Source organism: Vanacampus margaritifer, chromosome 10 (assembly GCF_051991255.1).
Source record: "Vanacampus margaritifer isolate UIUO_Vmar chromosome 10, RoL_Vmar_1.0, whole genome shotgun sequence".
Lineage (NCBI taxonomy): Eukaryota > Metazoa > Chordata > Actinopteri > Syngnathiformes > Syngnathidae > Vanacampus > Vanacampus margaritifer.
The window spans coordinates 24,111,294-24,135,035 of NC_135441.1; the positions used below are offsets into that span (position 1 = coordinate 24,111,294).

A 23,742-nucleotide genomic window follows, 5' to 3' on the forward strand; every position below is an offset into this window, starting at 1 on the left:
CCTTCCTCGCCTGGTTTTGTTGCGCCGTCAAGATTTGGAAGCATTGAGATCCCGCCCGGGGGCGACAAAGAGAGTTTTCCAAATCCGCCAAACTTCCAGTTGGTCCTGGCGTGATGTCACATGTTGTTCTTCTTTTTGGAACCGTAGTGCTTCTGCATGCCGCGGTCGTCGCGCTGACGTATTCCCGCCGCGTTTAAATATAGGGGGGGGGGGGATGCGTTCAGGCAATTCATGTATCGTAAAACATCACCGCGACGCTCCGTAGACGCATGACGATTATTCTATTAAAATGATTGATTGTGCAGTTTTCCGACAAACGTTGCAAAAGATGGCATTGCGGAAATGTCAAATGTGTTCAGCAGTGTGGCCAGAGACCACATTTACGCTGTCTGCAGCTTCTCAAACACCGCTGTGTAGTCCTTTGTGCTAAAAAAATGCACACACACGACAAGACAAATACACACTAGTTTATGTTTAAACTGAGGCTGAAGCCAACAATGCGTTGACTAGAAGCACAGAACCACAAGACAAGCTGGTTGAAAGTTTTTTTTTTTTAATAAAAAAAGAAGACTTGTTATCTTAACAAAATGCCATCCGTGAATCCACATTTTCAAGTTCAGATTAAAAAAAAAAAATCAAAATAAAGCAACTGATAAAATAAACATAGTTTTGGAAATAAAAACAAATTGACACAATTAGCATTCAGCACAATGAAAATTGGAATAAGCGCAACCATTTATGAAAATTGACTTGCGTTGTGGGGGTAAAGGCTTTTGCTAATTACACTCGTAATTAGGGGTGGGAATCTTTGAATGCCTCACGATTCGATTCTGATTTTTGGGGTCTGCGATTCGATTCAGAATCGATTTTTCCATTAAGAGCGATTTTTGATTCAAAACTATTTGATTGACAATGATTTCTGCTTCAATTTATAGATGTGCAAAGAATCGTCATGATCTACTCCAGTCTGACTCGCTAATGCTAATTAGCGCGCTACTCGCGGCACTTTTATCACACTGCAAAAAAACAACTTTTATTGGAATAACTTGATCGTCACTTTTTCCTTCCACTCTCTAATGTGGCTACAACTTAACAGTGTATTAGACCATGTGGAACCACACTGCCCCTCAGTGGCCAAACCAGGTACAACATGAACGGCGCTCCAAATAAAGGCACACACAGACAAAGGGAAGACAGTATAAAATCATTTAACTAAAATCAATTTTGGGACATTTAAAAGCGATTCTGAATCGTACTAAATGAGAATCGCGATTCTTATGAGAATCTATTTTTTTTTTTTAGCACACCCCTACTCGTAATGGTCATATTTAGTGAATAAAGCTCTTTAATTTCATCGAATTGGTCTTGCAAAATCTCATTTTTTAGCTTCTTTTTTTAACTTGTTTTATGCTAATCATCAGTTACTCGTGACTTTTGAGCAAACTCGCCAAGCCATGCGGCGCTCATCTGCGCAACATCTGAGCCTCGTGCTGTAAACCCGTCCAGCGAGACTACTGAAAAATGTGCTCATGAGCTCATCGTTTCTCCACGCGGGGCGATTCGTAACGTCACGATGAAGTGATTTCAAAAGTGTCTCTCGAGACTGCTAGCTTTCCAGTCCCGCCAGTTGATATCCAACGGATTCCCTTAGTTATGTGAGGAGTGTTGCATATTTGTCGGAGAAGGTGATGAAACTTGATTTACGCTCCCAGTGAACGGTTCCTTGAGGAATGCGTTGTGCAGACACATTTTTTTATGTGATTGTTGGCTTATTCTTCCAGTCTTTTGTTTTGTCCTTGAATGGTGTGACTTTCAAGTTGGCTGACTCACATTTGAATTGGGGATGATTTTCAAGTCATTTCAGTGTCGTGTAGCGTACTCCGAAAACTTTGTTGACAGTTTGGACCGGATGCTACATAGCTTTGTTGTTAGCATTGTATTTAGCTTTAGATTCAATCTGGCAAAAACATGCGCAATCGACACATCCATCTCTGAAGAGGAACAGCTACCAAGGTAGAAAAATGGGTCGTACCACCAACATTAATTTCTGGTATTCCTGAAATGTTGTCAACGGTGACCTTGGACTGTTGATGCGGTGTTTCCCGATCATGTCTTTGTTGGCGTTGTAGTTCGCAGTCCAAATCCATTGACGGGAGGCTTGGCTGGCTTTTCTCCTTTGCTTTGTTTTAACACTCAACAGCAGTTTGCAATGTGCACTACCAGCAGTACCAACAGTACTTACGTGCGACAGCAAGGATTTCAAGTCAGGGCATCAAATGTCGAGCAGAGGCAAACGAGGCTCCGACAAGGCCGCACAACGACTCAGCTTTCTGCCATTTCAGAAATTTGGACTCAAATCATATTCGGAAAAAGTTCTTAAATTTCGTCTTTGAATCTGTAGGACATTCTAATCAGTGGTTGTTGGTGATGTCGTAGAAAGATGGCAGTGGTAAAATTAAGTAAGTTAAAATTTAAAAACCTTGTATCCGACGACCATCTCAAAAACTGAACCCACGGGTTTTTGTGTTTGAATGTACAAGAAGCACATTACTTTTTTTTTTTTTTTTTTTGCTGGCTAAGTTAGGGCGGAGTAAATGTATTTATGTACTTTTTAACTCTTTGACTGCCAGACGTTTTCAGAAAAGGGATGCCGTGGGTGCCAGCCGATTTAAGCATTTTGACTGATCTTTCAAGGTCCACAGAAAATTATGCGTTTGGACTATGGAAACACACATACTACCAAATGAAAGATTGGACTCTCATCTTTCATCAGAAAAAAAAAGTTTGTTTCTACCTTATTCCGTTTTTCAGTAATCAACAATAAAAAATGGTTAGTTTCACCTCTGTTTTGAAACAAACGTCTTTTAACGTCTTTGGCACTCCTCCCTAGGATTTTACTAAACGTTATTTAACGTTTTTGGCAGTCAAAGAGTTAAAAATGCTATGACATAATTTATTTTTGAAATATTAGGCTGATTCAGCTTTTTAGAATTGATTATCCTCTCAAAGTAATCGATGGAATGGACCAAACATTGGTTCCGCGTGCCGCAAAACATGTTTTTAAATGTATGCATTCTAGTTTCGAGGCAGAAATGGTCTTGACTTAACTGATTTTGTTGTTGTTGTTTTTTTCCACCCCAGCTGTACTAAATATTTTGCGGTCTCACTGTGTTACGGCTTGCTGATCCATGATTGAGAACCACCGATTTAAGTGGAACTGCTTCTGTTTTAAACGTACTGCGCAAGACGCCTCAATCACCGATTTTATTTGTGCAGTTTGAATTTACGCCTTTGAAATTGCAATTTTAGAAGGAAAGTCTTGCATGCTCACTTTCACATTCTTATTCCCTCCGTACTTTAACGTCCTGGCCTTGAACTTTGTTATATTGCTGGCGTCAGGCCAAATCCTTGTGCCTCCAAAATCATCACTTTTCAGGTGACTACAAAAATGACAAGTTGGTTCAACTGTAAACATTGCGTCGTCTGAGAGAGCAAGCTATTTTCAACAATTTTGATTTTTCTATAATTGTGTTCAAATAACACACGCGCGGGAACGACCAATAGTAAAGATCTGTGCAAAAATCTGAAATTGACCAATTTTGACTTTGAGCCTGCCGCGCCGTCAGCGATAGGTCACACGGCCTCTCGTTTGATGTGCGTCGCCTTCTTCTCGTGTGATTATTTCCACCCTCGACCTTGTGTTAGTTTGTAAATCTGAACGCTGGCTTTGTTATGTTGTCACTTTCAGGGTCACGTTGTGCGTTTTTGTTTCTTTACCCCTACACACGTACACACACATAATAGTGTGAAACGCATGCCCCAGTTGCTTTTGTTCACATTCCTTCAGATATTTATAAAGTAGGAAGAAAAACAGCTCGGCAGTCGGAGGCGCCAGAAATTCCATTGGCCTTCGTAGCGGAAAGTGGCAGCCGAAACTCCGTTTGCGACCACGGAGGGGGAACCGCAATCTTTGCACGCTTAGCCCTAAAGACCCACCAAGCCAAGGAGGATAAACCCTTTCTGACGTCTACTGTTTACACGGACGCGATTGAGTTACGCTATAAGGCTTGTCATGAAAGTAGGGGGAGTTCTTGGTTGAGGTTTTTCGAACGTCACCTTGCCATGTTAGAAGTCCTCATCGCAGATGGAAACAAAACATTTATTTTTTTTTCCCCCTGGAGAGCTCAGTATTGTTCATTCGGTAATTTTACCGATTTGACATGTCATCATCATTGCTCTCTTTTTTTTTTGTATGTGTTTGTGTGTGTGTGTGTGAATGTGTGTGTGTATTCATTAGTTCACCTAAAACCTATAAAAAAAATCCCATACCGTTCACCTAAACCGAACACTTCCAGCCAGAGTCGTGAGGCCGTCGGCAGACCCGAGGAAGGACCAAAGAAAGGAAAGTGACATCCAGCACCGACCAGACGCCACCAACCAGAGTCCTTCACCAACCCCAGAAACATCTGAATTCCAACAAATCAGGGAGACCTCAAGAGACCAAAGGAGAGACTGAGGAACGGAAGGAAGGACAGACGGAGCAGAGTGAGATCCACGGACACCAGCCCCCACCGATCCAATGACCCGAGGAAGAAGCAGATTGTGTCTTGAGTTTTGAAACAAAACATTTTAATGTGACAGGCATGGAAACAGGAGTTCAGAACATTTCAATATTACAATATGTCAATTATCGTAATTGATCAGCTGTTGTCGAGTCAGTCAACACGAAGCCTGACTTCTGGTCAGCCAGTGAACAACAAGCCGCGAACCTGAGCCATCAACAGGCAACTACACTTTCATTTGCTGACACGTGTCACTCAGCACCAGGCCAGACCCCAACTTTGAAGGACCCACACACTCCAAATGGTTCCAAAAAGACACACCACGGTCTGTCAATTTAACGAAGAGAGAATGGTCGTAGCTATCCCTATCCAGTGCACCGAAAGCAAAATATGGATTTACCTATTACCTTATCTAAACTGTATCATTGCAAAAAGCATAACTTGATGCAAATGTGTTTGTAGGCTACCTAAATGGCGGGGCTCGATAGACTGCAGTCTGTTGATTGGTCGCAGCTAGCGCCATCCAGTCTACGGACACGAGAAAATCAAGGTGTCGATCAGATGTTTGCTGTTTAACTGGCAGATAAAATGTTGTCAATGACTAGTTAGCCGCAATTTAGCTTCAGGCGAACACTCCGCCGCATAATCTGCAGTATAATCTGCCTCTTGGCGAACCGCTCAGACATGACGCGCATCAGATGGCGAGCTGATTAATTTAGTGTGATTAGAGGTCCCTAAATCCCAGAATATGGCTCCGGCACGCCTCTAATACTTGTTTACAGCGCTGCTCACAACGGAGAGACACAAACTAGGTCGATAGTGCTGCAGTGTTGGTATCAGCGGTTTGGATTTAATCTACACATACAGTTTTTTTGGAAATGATTATAAACATCCTGATTAGGGGTGGGAATCGCAGATTAACTCCCAAAACCTCCAATATTTTTTTTCTAAATTTCAAACATATTTTTCAAAAGTGCATGCATTTTTAGGCGAACCTCAGCAGGTAGCAGAGCAGCCCAAAAAACAAAACAGAACTATTCTTGTTACGATAAAACAAAAATCGCAGCTTTCAATTATAGTATCTATCAATATTCAGTATGGATCCGTCTAACACTTCTACATGGATTGCAGTTTAACTTGCCAAACAAAGCTAGCATGTTGTTGTTGTTGTTCTTTTCTTCAAGTGGTTGTAGATGATCTAAAAACTGGACACGGATCAGGTGAAAAGGTCATCACAGTGTTTCCCACAGATTTTAAATCTACTTGGGTGTTTGTAGTGGGAGGGGTGGGGGGGGGGGGGTGCGGCTCAGACCTGTTCCTACGTCTCCTCTAGCCTCACGATCCACAAGTGAGTGACGGCAAACTAATGTTACATACAATATAGCCGGTTGCGACACTTTATATTTTTTCTCTTTAAATATATTTTTAATAAATATTCTCAAAAACTTCTTGGCCGATGGAGATCGCGTTCAGTGCAAGTCAGAGGCGACTTTTCCCTTCGCACTCAACAATTGCATTTACTAACATAAGTCATAAAGCCTGTCATGCTCGCCAGGTGATGACTCACCTCACGCGCCCAAAAACCAGGCGGCAGGATTCCAAAACCAGCTGGTCATCTTTACACACTGAAATGCTCAAAATAAAGCTATGGTCTCCTTGTGAGAGAAAGAGTGTCGTTCCACCTACTGGGTGCAGTGGAGCAGATTGCTTGACGAGATCTGTCGCGGTGAAACGTTATCTAGGTAATTGATCGTTTAGGGTTTGCTTGGTCACGTTTTTTTTTTGTACGCTGTAGTCTTCCATTGCTCAAAAGGAAATGGGGAAAATGGACAATGACTCAACGTGACCGGATTCTTCCTGCTTGTTGGGAAGACTTGGCACCACGCAGGCCATTTCCCCACGCGTACGGGTATTTTCCTAGCTCTGGGTTAAAAAAGAGCCGCGTCCGCTAGGGTTGTAACGGTACATATATTCATATCTGGATTTTTCGGCACCAAGTTCCCAAACTAATAATTAGACAAGGATGTAGCTGCCTTGCTATCCATACGCTGAGAACTAATACTGCGCCATTCACCGTCTGGCGAGTACTCATTTATGCCTTACGACACGCTTTGGAAAGTTTGGAAATGTTTAGGACAAACCAACTTTATTTGGTCTTGATTGCCAGGATTTTTCATTCACACCAAAGAATATTTCAAAATGTGTATTTGACTTTGTCCGCGTAGTGCAATTCTTCTTAGCCAATTGCTCACCTCCGATTTTGCTCGAATTGACATTTGCCTCGGTTGACCTTCCGTTCTCCCATCTGGCTGCATGTTTCCTCCTCACTTAACCTGTTCCTGCTGCAACTAACCCCGTCCCATTAATCATCTCAATCTCCCATTTGGAAAGCAAGCAAGTGTACGCTAGGCAGAACAAAGTATCAAGAAGAGGCTTGCTTGCATAATGCTTTATTAGCACTTTTCTTTGGAGGGTTTGTGTAATATACTTGAGGAAGTGTGTGCTTTCCTGCCGCCATCCAATCATGTGGTTAGCGTTTTGTTTGGAAAGGAAAAGGCTCAGCGCGGACGTACGCTTGCTAATCCGACAATAAGCAATGCAATGGGGAAGAATCTTGAGTTCTCCTCACCCGTGTCTTAACATGATGCCTGGTGCAAATAATCCATTTGTGTTTATTAGGTTGTGTTTATTTATTATTACATTGACGTTAAAACAAAGTAAAAAAAAAAAAACTAGGGATATTCAGTAGAAAATTATTTCAAACCGATACCAATACAAGAACTCAAATACTTCAGTAGTCACAGATACCGATAACAGCTGATACCTGCTATTTGCAAGGAAGAGGGACCAGACTGGTCCATAATTAGTGAAAATCAGCGTATAATTTACACAAACTGAAATGCATTTGGGGGTGCGAGGGTTATTTATGTATTATATGTTTTAATTATCCTATTAATCTGTAATCTGTCATTTTTGTGTGCCAAAAATCGGTATCAGCATCGGGGCTCAAAAAATTCTAATCGGTTGGGCCCTACTTCTAATTTCAAATTTTTAGTTCCTGTTTGTAAAACTGCCACTAGAGGTCAGCATATATATTAGGCTGGTGCATATACCTTAATTTAAGGCTGGTATTGGCACAGATATCAATAAGTATCGGTATGGACAAATGGCAAGAAATGCAGCAGAAGTGTAACAAGCAATTGAAGTAGTTCCCCAAAAAGTCGAGTTTCAAACAAAATAAGAGACTGTTTCGGAAATGTGCGGAAAATTTGCAAGAAATACAGCAGAATAGACTGAACAAATAAATTGTGCTGTTGGAATTTACTGTACAATGGAGTTTTAAACGAAATATAGACTTGAGGAGAAATGCGAAGAATCTGCAAGAAATGAGAGAAAATTGAGAAAACAAATACGGCGAGGAACACAATCATGGATGAAGGTGATATTATGAAGCACCCGCACGTAGTGATGGCAAAATGAAGCTTCGTGAAGCATTTGCGATACTTTTTGACTCCTCTAGATGGTGCTCTTGGTTTAAAAATAAAGGCAAGTGCAATTAAAAATTGATTACATTTGCATTGCATCTTTGAATCATGAATGCCATCTTGAGGAGTCAAAAAGTATCGCAAGTACTTCATGAAGCTTCATTTTCCCATCACTACTTGCACGTTTGAATTGAATGTGAAGTGGTCTTTAAAACAAAATAAAAAGGACTGTTATGGAGAAATGTGGAAAACGAGGCAGAGTAGGAACATAAATATGGACTCACCATTTTGAAGCAATCATTGGAATTTATTGTGAAGGCTCACTTTTAATTAAAACTAAATAACAATAGACAGATTTGGAGAAACAGTGTAGGTGCTGCTGTTTTGGTTATCAACAGAGCAGCAGTTAACCTGTGAAACAATTGTGTTTATAAATTCAGGTATTTACAGATGGGGTTTTAAAAGGGAGGCGTATTATAGAAGAAATACAGTGTCTGGTGTTGGTCGGAATGCCCCGTGACAGCGCTATTAGGGAGCTAAATGGCCAGCCCAAATGTGACTGAAATTGGAGGGAAAGATGCCTTGAATCAACCAGCCTGTGCGATGCGCACCCGACACAATGACGCCCCTGTTGCGGCCAGCTACTGCTCGTCAAAACCACTTAAACTCAGGCCAATTACACGGCGGCCATGCCAGGAATAAGAGCTTTTACCCTGAAAATGTATTAGCTGCGGTAACTATGCTTAAATAAAGCCTCGAGCTTAATATACTGTATGTGTTAGCATGTATGGGTAGCTTTCGGCTAAAAGCCGTCATTTGGAGGAATAACAGTATTTAGTGCTGGCTGATTGATTTTATCGATCGCTTCAAGTTGCTTTGTAAAGACGATTTTTTTGTGTTGTAAATCGCAAATCCCAGTGAGGGGGGAAAAAATGTGAATTTTATTTTAGAAATTGAATACAATCGGAAAACCCAATTAGATTTGAAGCCCCATTACCCAGTCCTAGTTATAGTATTGTTGTTGCAGTTGCGTGTCGTGTACATGTTGTACCAAGATATCAAAGTTGCCATATGAAGTGCAGCCAATTGACCGCAATGGCCCCACCATCCCCTCGCAATCCTTTTGTGCAACATCCTGAGGATGTTGCCTCAAACCCCTCGTCCGTCTGCGGCCCAGGCATTCTTGTTTTCCCGAGCCGGGACGGGAAGGACCCCCCGAGCGGGATGTGTGCAACTCTGTAAACAGGAAACCTCGCTGAGGAACGGCAGAAGCCCCGACACGAGGAAGCGTCAAGGAATTTAGCACCTTGTTAAAAACCAAGAAACTGCAATTCCCGCAGAAACCGAATCAGCTCAGGGGTTGCTGTTGCCTTGCAAAAAAAAATGGTTTTAAACATGCAAATGCCCCTCTGCGGCAATAAGATTGATATAAAATGACAAACTGAAATTTTGGTTATTAAATTCGATTATTCCATTTTATTTTGCATTTAAGTGTATTCCAAACCATTCTTTTCCTGACAACTGTTTATTAACCAAGTTGATTCATCTTGGCAGATTGCCAGTGAAACAAACCCTCAAGCTCGTTTTGCGACATAATTGTCACACGTGTGCTTCACATTTAATAATAGTGAAAGTAAAGATAATGAGCCACACCCCACACAGGCAGATGGTTGATCACAAGTTAGCAATTACATTTACAGGCCTTTTTTTTTCTATTAGTTTGAGACTTTGCTTCCCCCCACCCCTCCCAACAAATACTTCACTGTGTAGAAGTAAACTTACCCAAATGTCAGCTACTTTTTGTGAATGGACGAGCGTGAATTCAATCATGTAAATGCACCAACAAATGGAATGCGGCTGGCCCGCCGTAGTGAAAGCAGCTTGTTGCCTAGCAACCTCCAGGAGTCGCATTGTAATGATAGAATTAATTATTACTGGAGAGAGCACGGCCGAGGCGGCATAGATTTAAAAGACGGTGGAATAGCATGAATATTTCACACAGGCTTAGACAAACAAACGACAAGGGCAAATCAGGACATCTGATGTATCCACATATCGCACTATAATTGCCAGCAATACAAAGTTGCATCAATACTAAAAAGGAGTTTTCCGGGCTCAAAATGAGGCAGAGTAGTATAATCCTGACTATGATGGGTGACTACCGATACCAGGTATTTTAAGGTATCGGTGCTCGCGGCGGTGACCTACATAACATTATCGGCCGCCCTCCTGCAGCCATTTTACAATCAGGGACTAGAAATGAATAATTATATGAATACAAAGTTGCCATTAATTGTTGCCATTTTAACTCTTTGACTGCCAGACGTTTTCAGAAACGGGTTGTCCCCAGTGCCAGCCGATTTTAAGCATTTTGACTGATCTTTCAAGGTCCATAGAAAATTATGTGTTTGGACTATGGAAACACACATTCTACCAAATGAAAGATTGGACTCTCATCTTTCATCAGAAAAAAAAAGTTTGTTTCTACCTTATTCCATTTTTGAGTAATCAACAATAGAAAATGGTTAGTTTCACCTCTGTTTTGAAACAAACGTCTTTTAACGTCTTTGGCACTCCGCCGTAGGATTTTACTAAACATTATTTAACGTTTTTGGCAGTCAAAGAGTTAACTACAATCGTTAAAAAAATCATCCACTCGTACATACTAAATTGTAAATATAGTTCAGCGTTGTTGTAAAACACTATCATGTTTATTTTATATATACTGTTTTAATGACTTTGGAGATGGCTGGAGCGCCTCACAACCAGGAAATGGCCGTGTGCAACGGTTGCTCCATGATCTGTTTCTTCTTCGGTACATTAAAGTTTAAAAAAAAGAGAGCTGTTTCTTCTTCGATTGTTGCTTCAGGTCTTTCCGGTGAACTGCTGTTGATATAGCGCCTCCATAATGGCGCAATACTGCAACTGCAGTTAAAAGTCGTTGCTGCCGCCTAACACAGGAAAAACCCTGTAAACCACGAGAGCTAACTGCAACTCCATAAAATTCTATCTAATGTATAGTGTTTTTTAGTGTTGTTCCGATACCGTTTTTTGGGCCCCGATACCGATTCCGATACCCAGCTTTGCAGTATCGGCCGATGCCGATATCATACCGATACCGAAGTTAGTTTTTTTTTCTCAACATGAAAAAGCTGTCCTGCCATTGGTTCAGAGCATTCAAGGGCCAATAGGATATCTTAGCTCGGCATGTTGTGCAAGAGCAAGACACAAGATGCTGCTCCAAAATTCTATAGTCGCGTCAGAATTAATGGTATCGACATGTTACTTGTTAGTACTCACCGATACCACTGTTTTAATGCAGTATCGGGGCCTTTGCCGATACCAGTATCGGTATCGGAACAACACTAGTGTTAATATATATATTCACGATAGGCCACTTGCAAAATAGTCTGTGCTTCCCCCTAAACATAATCTCTAAAGTTATTTCTATTCTATTTCTTTGGCACCATCTCACGTCATCTAGCTTGCTAACATCAACCTCCAAACATTTAAATAGCTTTTCCAAGTAATAGCTCGAAAGATTTTGACGCCCCACCCCAAGTAAAACTCACTTTATTCTCATGATTATGTTTTTGACATGAATACAACATCAGAAGAAACAAAAAGTCCTCTAATGTTGTTTAGGGCCGGTACTAGGTCAAATAGAGCTGGCGCGCAGTACACAAAGCTAATTAGCCTCCTTATTGACATTAAGTGCTTAAGTACCAACTCAACGGGTTTAGCTCTCACTGGTCCTGCCGAAATCTTGAATTACACATGCACCTGTTCATCGAGACAACACGCAGCTGTTGTATTAACAGGAAGTAAATGACAGCTAGCGGAATAACGTAGTTGCCGCTAACACAAATCAAAGGCACTGGGAAGGGGAGAGTGGTTGTTGATTATTTTTCCCAGTGAGGTGAAGCAGCCGGTCGGCATGGCGATGGCCTGGTACCGGAATCAGGGCGGCATGTGAATGAGCTTAACAGCAGCACCGACTTGGGGCTGCTAGCAGAAAAGCATCCGCCCCAATGGGACGTGGCTAATATCTGACAGCTAAAGCCTTTTATACCATCCCGATAGAGCCGGCATCCGTCCGCCTTTTTGTAAAAAACAGCAGGACTTCTAGTTCAAATTGAGGCAGATGTGGTTTCATTCTGATCATTTGCATGCAGACTTCTACGGTCTAGCACTGATGTAGACGCCGTAAAACCGATGTGTCGCGCCATAAACCCACCACTCAGACCACAGCCTCACTGACCGCAGACTGCTGGACCCCCGACCCCAACGCTGGTTTCTGCACAGACCACATGTGCTGAACACGGCTACAGCTAATAGCGTATAATCAGCATATGTTGGAAGGAATACAAGGGGAAAATGCCATTGTAGACATTTCAGGGCATTTAACGCAACCCAGAAAAAATGTATATGAACTGTCTTACTTCATTCAAGAGCCGCTAGAGCCAGTCACAACTGCTTTCGGCATTCAACGCGCGACTGGCTAACCTATGAACAGCCAACACGCACTGATGATATATTTTGCCATATAGTGTAAAAGTATTAATTGTTCTGCTTGTCAATGTATTTCACTAGCATTGATATATTGGCAGCGATTATTTGTAGTAAATAATTTTCTAAACAATTAACTCATTCACTACCAGACATTTTCACTGAAGTAACCCCCTTTGCCCCCGGCTGTTTTACTGAATTTAGACCGATTTTGCAAGGCCCACAGAATATTGTGTTCTATTGCTATAAAAACATGTAACCTACCAAAAGAAAGATTAGAGTATTTTCTTTCATCAAGAATAAAAAGTTTATTTCTATCTGTTTGCGTTTTGCAGCAATTAGCATTAGAATATAGCTAAGTTTCATCATTAATCACAAATCTGTTTAAAACAGTGGGGAAAACAGCTTGTTGCTAAATGGCCCTGGTTGATCTCTTATACTCTGCTGCCACCTGCTGGCCTTTTTTTTGTAGTAACTATCATTCTTCAAGCATCCCTCTTCAGTTCAGAGGCTGCATCAAAGCCTTCTGTATGCTTTAGCAATACAAAAAACGTATAAATACGTTTTTGGGACCATGGTAATATTTAAAATAGAACGTATAAACGATACATATAGAGTAAAAAAAAACCTGCCTCGTATTAGCTGTAAGCATGTTGGATGAGGCTTCAGTATTGAACACAAAAGGGTGGATGGTGGGGTGTGGGGGGGGGTTCTCTCGGCCACCCGTCATTAACTAAACTTAGTCGTCGCCGCAGGAGAACAAAGCCAAGCCGTCCGGCCTGATGAGATGCGCTCCGTCTGGCTCAAACAAAAGCCTCACTGTCGTCACAAAAGTTACACAGCGATCTATGAAGATCAATTCAAAGCAAAAATAACCATGAATAAAAGTGGCTTTCAGAATAAGACAGGACACGGATGTGCTTTAATCTCGGGCCGAAATCCCCAGAACCCCACCCCCCCCCCCCTTCCTCATCTGTCCAATTAACTCAACTGGGATGGAGTCCAAAGGCTGCAGAAGAGTCTCGGATAAAAAGCCTGCAGCGCCGCAATAGAAGCAAAACATTGAACTCTGACCGCATTCGTTCAGGACGGGTTGACCAACCTGAGCCAGCCTGGGGGGGTTGATATTGCCATGTTGCAATACGTTCTTTTTTCCCTTTTGACTTAAAGTTATGTGTTCTTGTAATATTATGATCTTAATCTAATAATTGCAACGTTTTTTTTTTTCTCGTACCACGATTTGTTCGCATAACATGACGTCATTCCCGCAAGGTTAGGACTTAATTAATGATGTGTTTACATCTTGTAACGCAACTGCGTTCAAGCACTATTTACATAACAATTCTTTGTAACATTATGGCTTTTTTTCTTTCTCCTATTGTGGGCTTTTTCCCCGTAACGTTACAACTTTATTTTCTTAATGTGACTTTATTCTTGCAACATGACGATTAAGACTTAAACATGGCAAAACTTGAAAATGTTCTCTTAAAATTATGACTATTTTCGTAATGTTATGACTTTAATTCTTGTCATATTTTCCTCGGAATGTGAAACTTTTTTTCTTGTATTTTTACGACTTCCACAGCTTATTTCTCATAACCATTATTATTATTATTATTATTATATGACTTTATTCCCGTAACAATTATGTTTTTATTTAAACATTGCACCATTTACTGTTGTATTATTGTTTGCCATCCCTTAATCCTTTTTTTAATTATTTTTTTTTAGTTTAAAGTACATTGTTCATTATTGGTTGTGCAAGGTAAAATCCCAACATTTCTTTTTTTAAAAAGGGGAAGAAATTACTGTTTGACAACAGTCATGCGCTTACGCAGATAAACCCTTTATCCATAAACACAACTGACTTGCAAACCTCACCGCGCCTCCCTCAACACCGCAGACATTGTAACGCCGTGACCTTGCCACCGCCTGCCTCGCCGCCACCTGCTCTAATGGATAAAAATACCCGACACCATCTTGTCAATAGAGACTCAAGGACAGCTGCTAACGGGGGAATGCACAAACAAAGACACTCGTACACACATACGGCGGCTGGAGGTGTATGACATTTGCAATAAAGTGCCGCCGCTGCACTCTGCGCGCTGAGCTGACAATTTACCGCCATATATTGTCATTAGAGGACGACCTTCAGACCCTCAACGCCGACCGCCTGGCGGCCCACCGGTCCGTTTACCTCGTTAAGATGGCTCCGGCGGAGGCCGTTAAAAGCCGCTAATTGCATTGATATCGACGAGACATTTCATTCCGTGCCAGAAGACCCAGAAAATGTATTTAAGGAACGTGCGCCTTTTGCCTTGCGGCGGGACGTATTCAGTTAGTCGTCTCCGGTCGCAAAACAGTGCAGTGTTTATATCACGATATTAAGGCATTTTCTTTCAAAAAAAAAAATAAAAAATTGTTTTCTTTCAAGACTCTATTTCTAATCTCAGATTCAAAATGGTGGAGCACATTTAAAATGTAGATTTCCGTAGGTCATATCAGTTGGATTATTTTTTTTGGGGGGGGGGGGTCTAAAATACTGATTGGCAGGTATGAGATTTTTTAATAGGTTTTAGGTGAACTAATGAATACACACACACACGCACACGCACGCACACCCACATACAAAAAAAAAAGAGAGAGCAATGATGATGACATGTCAAATTGATAAAATTACCGAATGAACAATACTGAGCTCTCCAGAAAAAAAAAACTGAAAATAAAAATAAATAAATAAATAAAATACTGATTGGCAGGTATGAGATTTTTTAATAGGTTTTAGGTGAACTAATGAATACACACACACTCACTCACTCACTCGCACGCACGCACGCACACATACAAAAAAAAGAAAAGAAAGAGAGAGCTATGATGATGACATGTCAAATCGGTAAAATTACCGAATGAACAATACAGAGCTCTCCAAAAAAATAAAATAAAATAAAATACTGATTGGCACGTGAACGTTGACTCCAGTTTGAATCAACCAAACTCAACAGCAGCGCGGGCGGGCAAGACGTTGCATTTGCGTGACCCGACTTGCTGACATGTCTTTTTTACGAGTCGCTGAGGTGGTCCCGCGTATGGTTGTGTGCCCCCCCCCCCCCCACTTTAAGACGTTATCTGGCCCACTGTCATGTGAGGAATGTGAGCCTCAACACCCAAAATGGCCTCTCTCCTCCGCCGTCCCTCGTAACAGAATCCGACTAAGAATACCACAGCAACTCTTAACAAGGGGGAGGCTTTCAAAGCAACCCTGGAGGAGGTCAACGCTTCAAAGGAATTTCCCTGGAGTTCATTTGAGAGTTTTTTCCTCCGCGAAGGACAGGTCACATTTTGTCATTGCCAGAATTTTGTCTGATTGTTAGAATTGAAATGTGACAAATAACCGCCTCTTTGTAGATTTTTTTACTGCTCTATCTAAGAATTTTGGCCTCTGCGAGTAGTTGGAGGAAATTTTGAACCGAATCAGATGAGAACTTTGAGGAAAAAAAACAAGTTGTACAATTTTTTTATACCATTTATACCATTACCATTTGAGGATGTTTTTGGCCAGAGACAACACAAAAACATTCTCCAGAACGGCCATTTTTTCCCCCCCAACAACACACGCACAAAAAGAAAATCTACGGGACCCATAGTCCGATTTTCAAAATTCTCAGTGCGTTGTACTCTGGTTGAAGTGGACATTCCAACCAGACTCAGCATTTTGACAGTCCTTTGTTTTTAGGGTTGAACAACAAAGATTTTTGTTTTTTTTGTTTTTGATAAAAGTTGATTGTAAGTGTATTAATCAATGAAGTCATTAGTGGGGTTTTCATCCACCCATTTTTATTAAATTTTTTAAGAAATGCGAGAAAAAAACCCCCCGAATGAACACGCTAGAAATTCGAAAAAAGGGCCCAAAATTCGCAAGAAAGTTTTTACGCTGGGAGGGGGTGGATTTTGAAGCGTATTGGAAAAAAAGAAAATGCTAATTTTAGCTATGGAAACAAGTTTTGCGAATAAACGCTGACAAGACCGGATACACGTCGCATGTTTTAACCGGATATTGCGTCATACGTACGTTTGTAGTCACAAAGCAATGGCGGACAATAAAGTAAAGGTATGTTGGAGGGGGGGGGGGGGACGAAACAGAAATCTTTTTTGGACTGAATTAAAGAAGCGAATATGAATGCAATTTTAGATGGAAAATTGCAAAGAAACGCTCCGGTTGATCAAGAATTACAAAAGCAAACTCCTACGTCATCGCACGGCGCAATCGCTTCCTGTTATTCTTCTTCTTTTGAATTACTGGTGGATCACATCTCTATGGTGTATAGCGCCACCTACAGCGGCGGAGGCCCCTCTCAATATTCCCAAAAGAAGAACAGATGGAAACGGACATAAGTCGCATGTCTGTTTGGTGCATTTTCAGTAAATTTGCTTAAAAAAAAATCTAAACATTGGAATGGAAACCTGACTATTGATATGTTATGCTAATGTCGTGTTGGACTTCTTTCGGGATGGACATTTGACTACATTTCCTGAACAAACCACGTGACATTAAAAATCACTTTAATTGGTTATGGTCAATATATGGCATAGTTGTAAATTGTTATTATGCCAAATTGAAAGGAAATATAGTAAAAATTCTTACAATACTAAAGCAAATTATGTGTGGAAGTTAACCTTGATTATCAATTCACGCCATTGCCATTTTTGCCTAGCACATTGTCGTCGTAAAAGTTAAGCGGGTCAGGATAGGGTGTAAAAAGGCACGAATCCCCCCCCCACCTCGATGGCTGACAAGTGAGCAATTGTCACACAAACTAGGCCGTCCTCGCTCGGGGGATTAATTTGTGCTTTTCCCAGCAATTTCTTTTCCCCTCCAAAACGCAACAAATCCTCGGAAGTGGCGCAATCAGAGCGTCGCTTAACACCTTTGTAGCGGCAGGGTTCAACGCCGTAAGCGACTTAAGACAAAGGTTGCCACTTTCTTCAGACATGTTTTTGATCGGCCACATTGCCACGGGTAGCTTTTTGTTTTCAAACTCAGCTGCGCGCGACGGTAATTAGCAAAAGGGCAGACTGAAGCGATTTCACCCGGCAAAACTTGTCACACGGCACAATTAACACATTTTCACTCTTCATAAACCCTTAATTGACAAGTTTGTCTCGCTGTGGGGTGTCCTTCCGTTCCCCCTCGCTTCTTTCTGGCTTTCCATTAGAAGTTTCCTCATTTAGCACAATCTTTGGATGTTTCTAGGTGAGATCATTGCCTCTACAAAAGTACAAAGTGCTTTTATGATACCTGCAAAACACCAGAAGCATTTTTTTTTTGTGTGTGTTTGAATTTGTGAATCGTGAACCACAAACGCACTCAGCCATTTCTGAAACCTTCTGAAGACACGGATTGGACACATTGCAACCCCTAAATAGACAAAAATGTTGACACCTTATTTGCATATTTTGTATCGGCATTTTTATTTAATAATATATATAGTTTTTTTTATCCAACTAAGTCATTTTTTTAAATATTCAATAGCAGCATGCAACCCTATTTTCCAGATAAAACAGTTGCTCCTAAGCAAGTTGTTTTCCAGAGATCTTCATTTAAAAGGATTTCAATCGGAATGACTAAAAAGTCTCCACGTAAACCCGAGGCTATTGTAGTGCTGTCACTATCAAACATTTTTAGAATCGATTAATCAACTAATCAAGTTTCATCTTCACTTTGCGTTAAAGTGTACAGTTTCCTCATTTTTCCGCAGGTTCCAAAAAATACCTGCAATAAATGAAATCCGCAAAGTAGTTCGCTTTATGTTTTACTTTTATTATACATTTTTAAGGCTCTAAAACTCACCAAACAGTTGATACACTTTTCTCATTGAGGCATTTACATTGTTCAAATCTTCATAATTTTTTTTTAGAAAATAGTCAAATTACTGTAAAAAAAAAAAATGCATGCAAAATTGCAACAACAACAAAATCCGCAAAACACAGAGGTTGCGAAAACCGCGTAACCGTTATGGCGAGGGAACACTATCACAAAAGTATTTTTTTTCCCTGATTACTGTTTATTAACCATTGATAGATGTTTATTTCGTACTTCGTTTTTGTATAGTGATTTAAAAAAAAAAAGGGGGGTTGATGTTGTATTATGTTACCGGTTCGGTAAAACCAGAATGTTTGCAAATGTCTTATTTTGATTAAACACAGAAGATAATCAGTCTTCTTTCATGAAGGACTACAGAAATCAGTGGACAATTACTGTTGATATGCTGAAATCAGAGGATTTGGACAATTTTTTATTAAAAAATGGCTCCAAATGATTACTTAAATATTAAAATAGTTGTCGATTTAATTTGATAATCGATTACTTGTCGATTATCCGATTACATTTTTACAGCTCTATGACATTGTTTGATTTCGAGGCTGTCCCAATGACATTTAAATTCAGACTACACACCACTACTAGCTGTAGTAATCAGTCTAAGTATAAGACAAGTATCTAAGTATACATTACAAATTGTAACCCTCAGGTCCAATGGCTCCATTCTTGTTGAAAGCCTTTGTTTGATTCTTGTCTCTGCTGGCTAAAAGATGCATGCGGAGCTGCTTGCTATCTGTCCTCAGCCTTAAGCCTTAATGAATACATGGGATTGACCATCGGGGCCGCAGTGAATGGCAAGTCTTGTGGTAATCTATGCGGGCAGACCCTTGTGGCGGTCCCAGATAACACCAGCAGTTTTTCACCTTATAGTAGAGGGGGCAGGTCGGCCCTTCGTTTAACACACACAATAGAGGAAATGAGCCTTTTCGGTATCGATTGCCAAAGATAGCAAAGTATCTTTTACACTGCTTACTCCATGTTTGATGTTATTTTCCCCCGTCACCTTTCTCCCCTCATTAGTACCTACCAAAATTTGTCAAAACGTGTCGATGCTCACTGAGCTGAGGTTTCGCATATTCTTCCCTGCCTTTGAATACTTTGCCGCTCAATGCCGCATTCTTACATAATGTCTGGAAAACGGGAGGGCACAATACTGGTGTGGACCTTCCCAACATGGAGGCCGATGCGCTCCATTGTTTGCGCCCTGGAGAGGAAATGCTGCAATGCAACACACTCACAATGGTAACTGATGACGCGTGGCGTTGCATTGGTGGAAGTTGACAAGGACATCAGACAAAAGTAGCGTCTTGGTGGCATTTCGGGGGTGGGGTTGCTTTATTTCTGTCAGTCTACATAAGTTCAGTGCTTATCCAGTGCTTATGTAATGCAATCCACATGTTTACATGGCATTGTTTCATGAAACAGATTTGTTTACATTATTGTTGCTGACTTGTGACTTAATGTTTATGCTACACTTTTTTTTATGGCATTTTCGGAGTGAATGCTTAAAAAAGTGCAAGTCAAATTGTTTATTAAGTGAACACTGAACAGTGAAGTGGGTAAACTGTCTTTAACGCATTTGCTCCCAAAAACATATAAATATGTTCTATTTTAAGTGTCCCAAAGACGTATTTATGCGTTTTTGTTTTTTATGCTAGAGCATATGGAAGGCTTTGATGCAGCCTCTGAACTGCCAACGGGTGAAGCAATGGTAGTAATTAGAAAAACGGCCAGCAGGTGGCAGCAGAGCATGAGAGATCAACCAGGGCCATGTTGCAATAAGCTCTTTTTTCCAGTGTTTTCAACAGGTTTGTGAATAATGATAAAACTTAGCTATATTCTAATGCTAATTGCTGCAAAATGAAAACACATACAAATATACTTTTTTTTCCTGATGAAAGAAGAGACTCTAATCTTTCTTTTGGTAGGTTCCATGTTTTTATAGCAATTAGAACACAATATTCTGTGGGCTTTGCAAAATCAGTTCAATTCCAGTAAAACAGCCGGGAGCGATGGGGGTTGCTTCAGTGTAAATGGCTGGGTGTGAATGAGTTATTAATTTTACTAGCCTAAAAGGCCCGAACATTTATGTATAATAAATCGTATGTTCTTTGTGCTAAAGAGTAATTTATTGCTTGTCTGCGAAAGAGGACAAAAATCATATTAAAGTGCAATCCCAATTATAAGGAAAAACAATCGCAATTAAATTATTTTCAAAATCGTCAATTGTCGTTGGCACTAATGCACAGTTGAGAATTGAGATGGTTTCCCAACCACTAATAGCCATCACAGAAGAACACATTACAACAACAATTTTGGGTGTTTTTCTTGGAGTAGAAGTGATAAATTTCAATTCATTTCAATGAAAGGCCAGCATAAAAAATATATATAGATGCTTATCTATAGATGATTATGCCTGATCCATGTCAGGGTTGAGGTCTGATCCGCATCGGAATCCTGGAATGTTCTTTTCCTCTCGTGGGGACCACCTGTATTCCTGGAAGGATTAGTTTGGGAAAGGAAGCAAAGGGGGAAGGGCGATTAGATGGTGTGTTTTGGATTTTTAGGTCACTGATGACATTCTTGCCCCCAACACTTTTAGCTGAACAACTTTTTTGTGGACAAATTGATAAAAAAAAAAACCGTAGGAGCTCTTGAGTGAAGATGTCGCATGCTACATTAGTTTCTGTTGGTATTGATGAACTTTTTGCGAACAAACAATGTGGATTTTCATCTTCTGTTTTGACAAGAAACATGTTCATATTTATGTTTGTCTTAGTTGTAGTTTGAAGGAAGTTTTCCTACACATGCTCACATCCTGGCTGCACTCGTGCGTTCTCACCACAGCAAATATTTACAAGCTTTATTTGCGGGGAGCGCGTCTCTCTGACAGCTAAGATTAAAAAAAAAAAAAAGGGCAATTTTGGCAGTGGAAAAGCTGGTCTCCTTTACATTCTTTCCATACAAGCAATCTGAAAGCTATTGGAGAGCTAAGCCATAATTGATGGTTTGACATATTTCTGCTCCCTTTGCTTGCTTGAATGCCGGTGGAGGCCATTCGTCGTCACAAACTGGCTGAGGCTGCCATCTAGTGGACTCACAATCACATTGCAGCGCAAAGGATTAGGGATGAGTAAATTTGCACCAATATGCTTTAATGTTCTCAGCTTTTTGGAGTCCGGGGGTTTACAGTTTTAATGTTATGAGGATAAAGTTGGGCAAGAAATAAGAGAAAAATAGCTTATTTGCCCACAAAGGTTATCTTGCCTATCCTAGAAGTCATAATCTTGGCAAGAGAAAAGAGTGATGGATATAAGGGCATAAAGTTGTAATTTTGCAAGAATAAAATTGTATTTTTCAAAGATAAAATCAGAATATTTATGATATTAAAATTATTCAAGTACAGATAAATTTTATTGACCCCTAAGATGGAAAGCCAGATAATATATATTTTTTCTAAACCTAACTTTAAATGTAATATTATGACTTTTACTTGGGAAATTATAATTTTACACTGATTTAAGGAAGAAAAAAAACAGGGCTTAATTACCCCCCCATGAAGGACTTTATTCCTCTATATTAAGCATCTTAAGTTCTGGAGAGAGAAAAAAATAATCAGTTTATATATCAGTTTTTAATTGTGGCCCAAAACGAATGTGGGGAACACCATTGGCTTCATATTTTACTGGTGCGCCATCATTCATATACACTTAAACGATATGATTATGAAATGGTCAATTATTGCACATTGTCGTTGCGACTCATTGACCCTCGGTCAATTTGATCCACTCATTAATGGACACATTTAAATGTTATTGTGCCATTTTGTAGTCTTGCAGCATCCAGAAATTTGCAGAAATAGCGTTGCATTTACTCAAAACAAATTCCATATGCTAGAAATGGCACAAAATTAGTGAACTTTCATGATTAGCATGAAATCCATCCAAACAAATCAACATTTATAGAGAAAATAAGTTTAAGTTTACAATGTTCTCATCACCACGTTTCGTTCATTGTCGTCACGCTCAAGGGTGAAGTTGCTCTGTGTGCCAGCAGATGGCAGTAGCTGACTGAAGCTGGCGCCTGATGAGCTGCATTGTGGACATAAGGTTCAGTTTAGTAGTGGGAATGTTGGGAGTGTGTGATGTAAGCGAGCCCTCCGGAATGAAGGAATTTCTCACACTGTTGACTTCATTGCAGCCAAACCCTAAAGGCGGGGCTTCACCTTTTGCTTCCTTCTGAAGAATTATTACAACATGAATTGCTTTCAGCAGGGAAGGATAAAATAGCATCACTTGGGCAAGGACATGGTCTCTGTATTAACGCTTTTACTTGGAGATTCTGCTAAATTAACCACATTTATTCGCCTTTCCCTTTTTATTTTATTTTATTTTTTTTACAGAATCCAGCAGTAAAATATATGTATCAAATACCCTATGGTATGCATATGAAATCAGTTTTACCTGAACTCAATTCAAATTCCAAAATTCATTCCACATGTTCTGTGTGTTATGCAGACTGACTATTGGTTTAATCAAAAGGAGCCGTCCGTCGAATGCTTGATTCTAAAAGTATTCGATGGCTGCATCCCCCGTTGACTGCGCAGCCCAGCAACCACGGCCATTTCCACACACGCGGTCAGTGCCCCAGTGTGTATCAACACACAGTGGACCTTTCACCTCACATTTGGATCCGATCCCAACAGCACTCACTGGTTCTTTTTATGAAGACATTGAATGGGGAGTTTATATGTGACACCCCCCCACCCCCCATCCAGTATAATATAGTGTTCCCCAATGCCTTACAGTTGCTTCACTTGTAAATGTTTCTGAGTCAAAGGTTTGTTTGCTTGTAGCACTCTGAATGGGCGTTGGTCCACATGGGGTTGCTGGAGAAGTGCTTAGTCATGCTAAGTGTACCGAAAGAAACCATGCTAGAGCATCATCTAAAAATATTCATTTTCAGTTTTAGGCCACATCTTCACACGCTCCAGAATTAATGTGCATTTTTTTTTTTTGTATTTTCCTCAGGACCTGGAGATCGTCTACTCCTACCTCCACGGCATGGAGGCCTTGTCCAACCTGCGGGAGCACCAGCTGAGGTGGGCATTGCATTTTGCTACTCTCAATTCAAAATCTGCACTTTTTTTTTTCTCGATACAAAAAACAGATCTATGTACCTGTTAAAGGGATACGTGATTCATTCAAAATCAGTACAGTTTATTCTGATGGGAGAGGAAAAGTCAGTGTGCTGTACCATTTCAACTGATACTTAACTCATTCAAACCCGAAAACTTATAAATATGTTT

At 40.5% G+C, this 23,742-nt stretch overlaps 1 protein-coding gene across 6 annotated transcripts in view; it reads left to right on the forward strand.

Annotated features, from left to right (window-relative positions):
- rapgef2b (Rap guanine nucleotide exchange factor 2b) overlaps positions 1 to 23,742 on the forward strand; it is a 91,154-nt gene that overhangs the window by 5,427 nt on the left and 61,985 nt on the right. For all 6 annotated transcript variants that reach the window (XR_013295535.1, XR_013295533.1, XR_013295534.1 and 3 more), the window contains exon 2: positions 23,465 to 23,535. Coding sequence is in view for 1 of the 6 variants with exons in the window: in XM_077577754.1 (XP_077433880.1) it covers positions 23,465 to 23,535 (71 nt within the window). In the remaining 5 variants the exon portion in view is untranslated. The remainder of the gene's footprint in view (positions 1 to 23,464; positions 23,536 to 23,742) is intronic.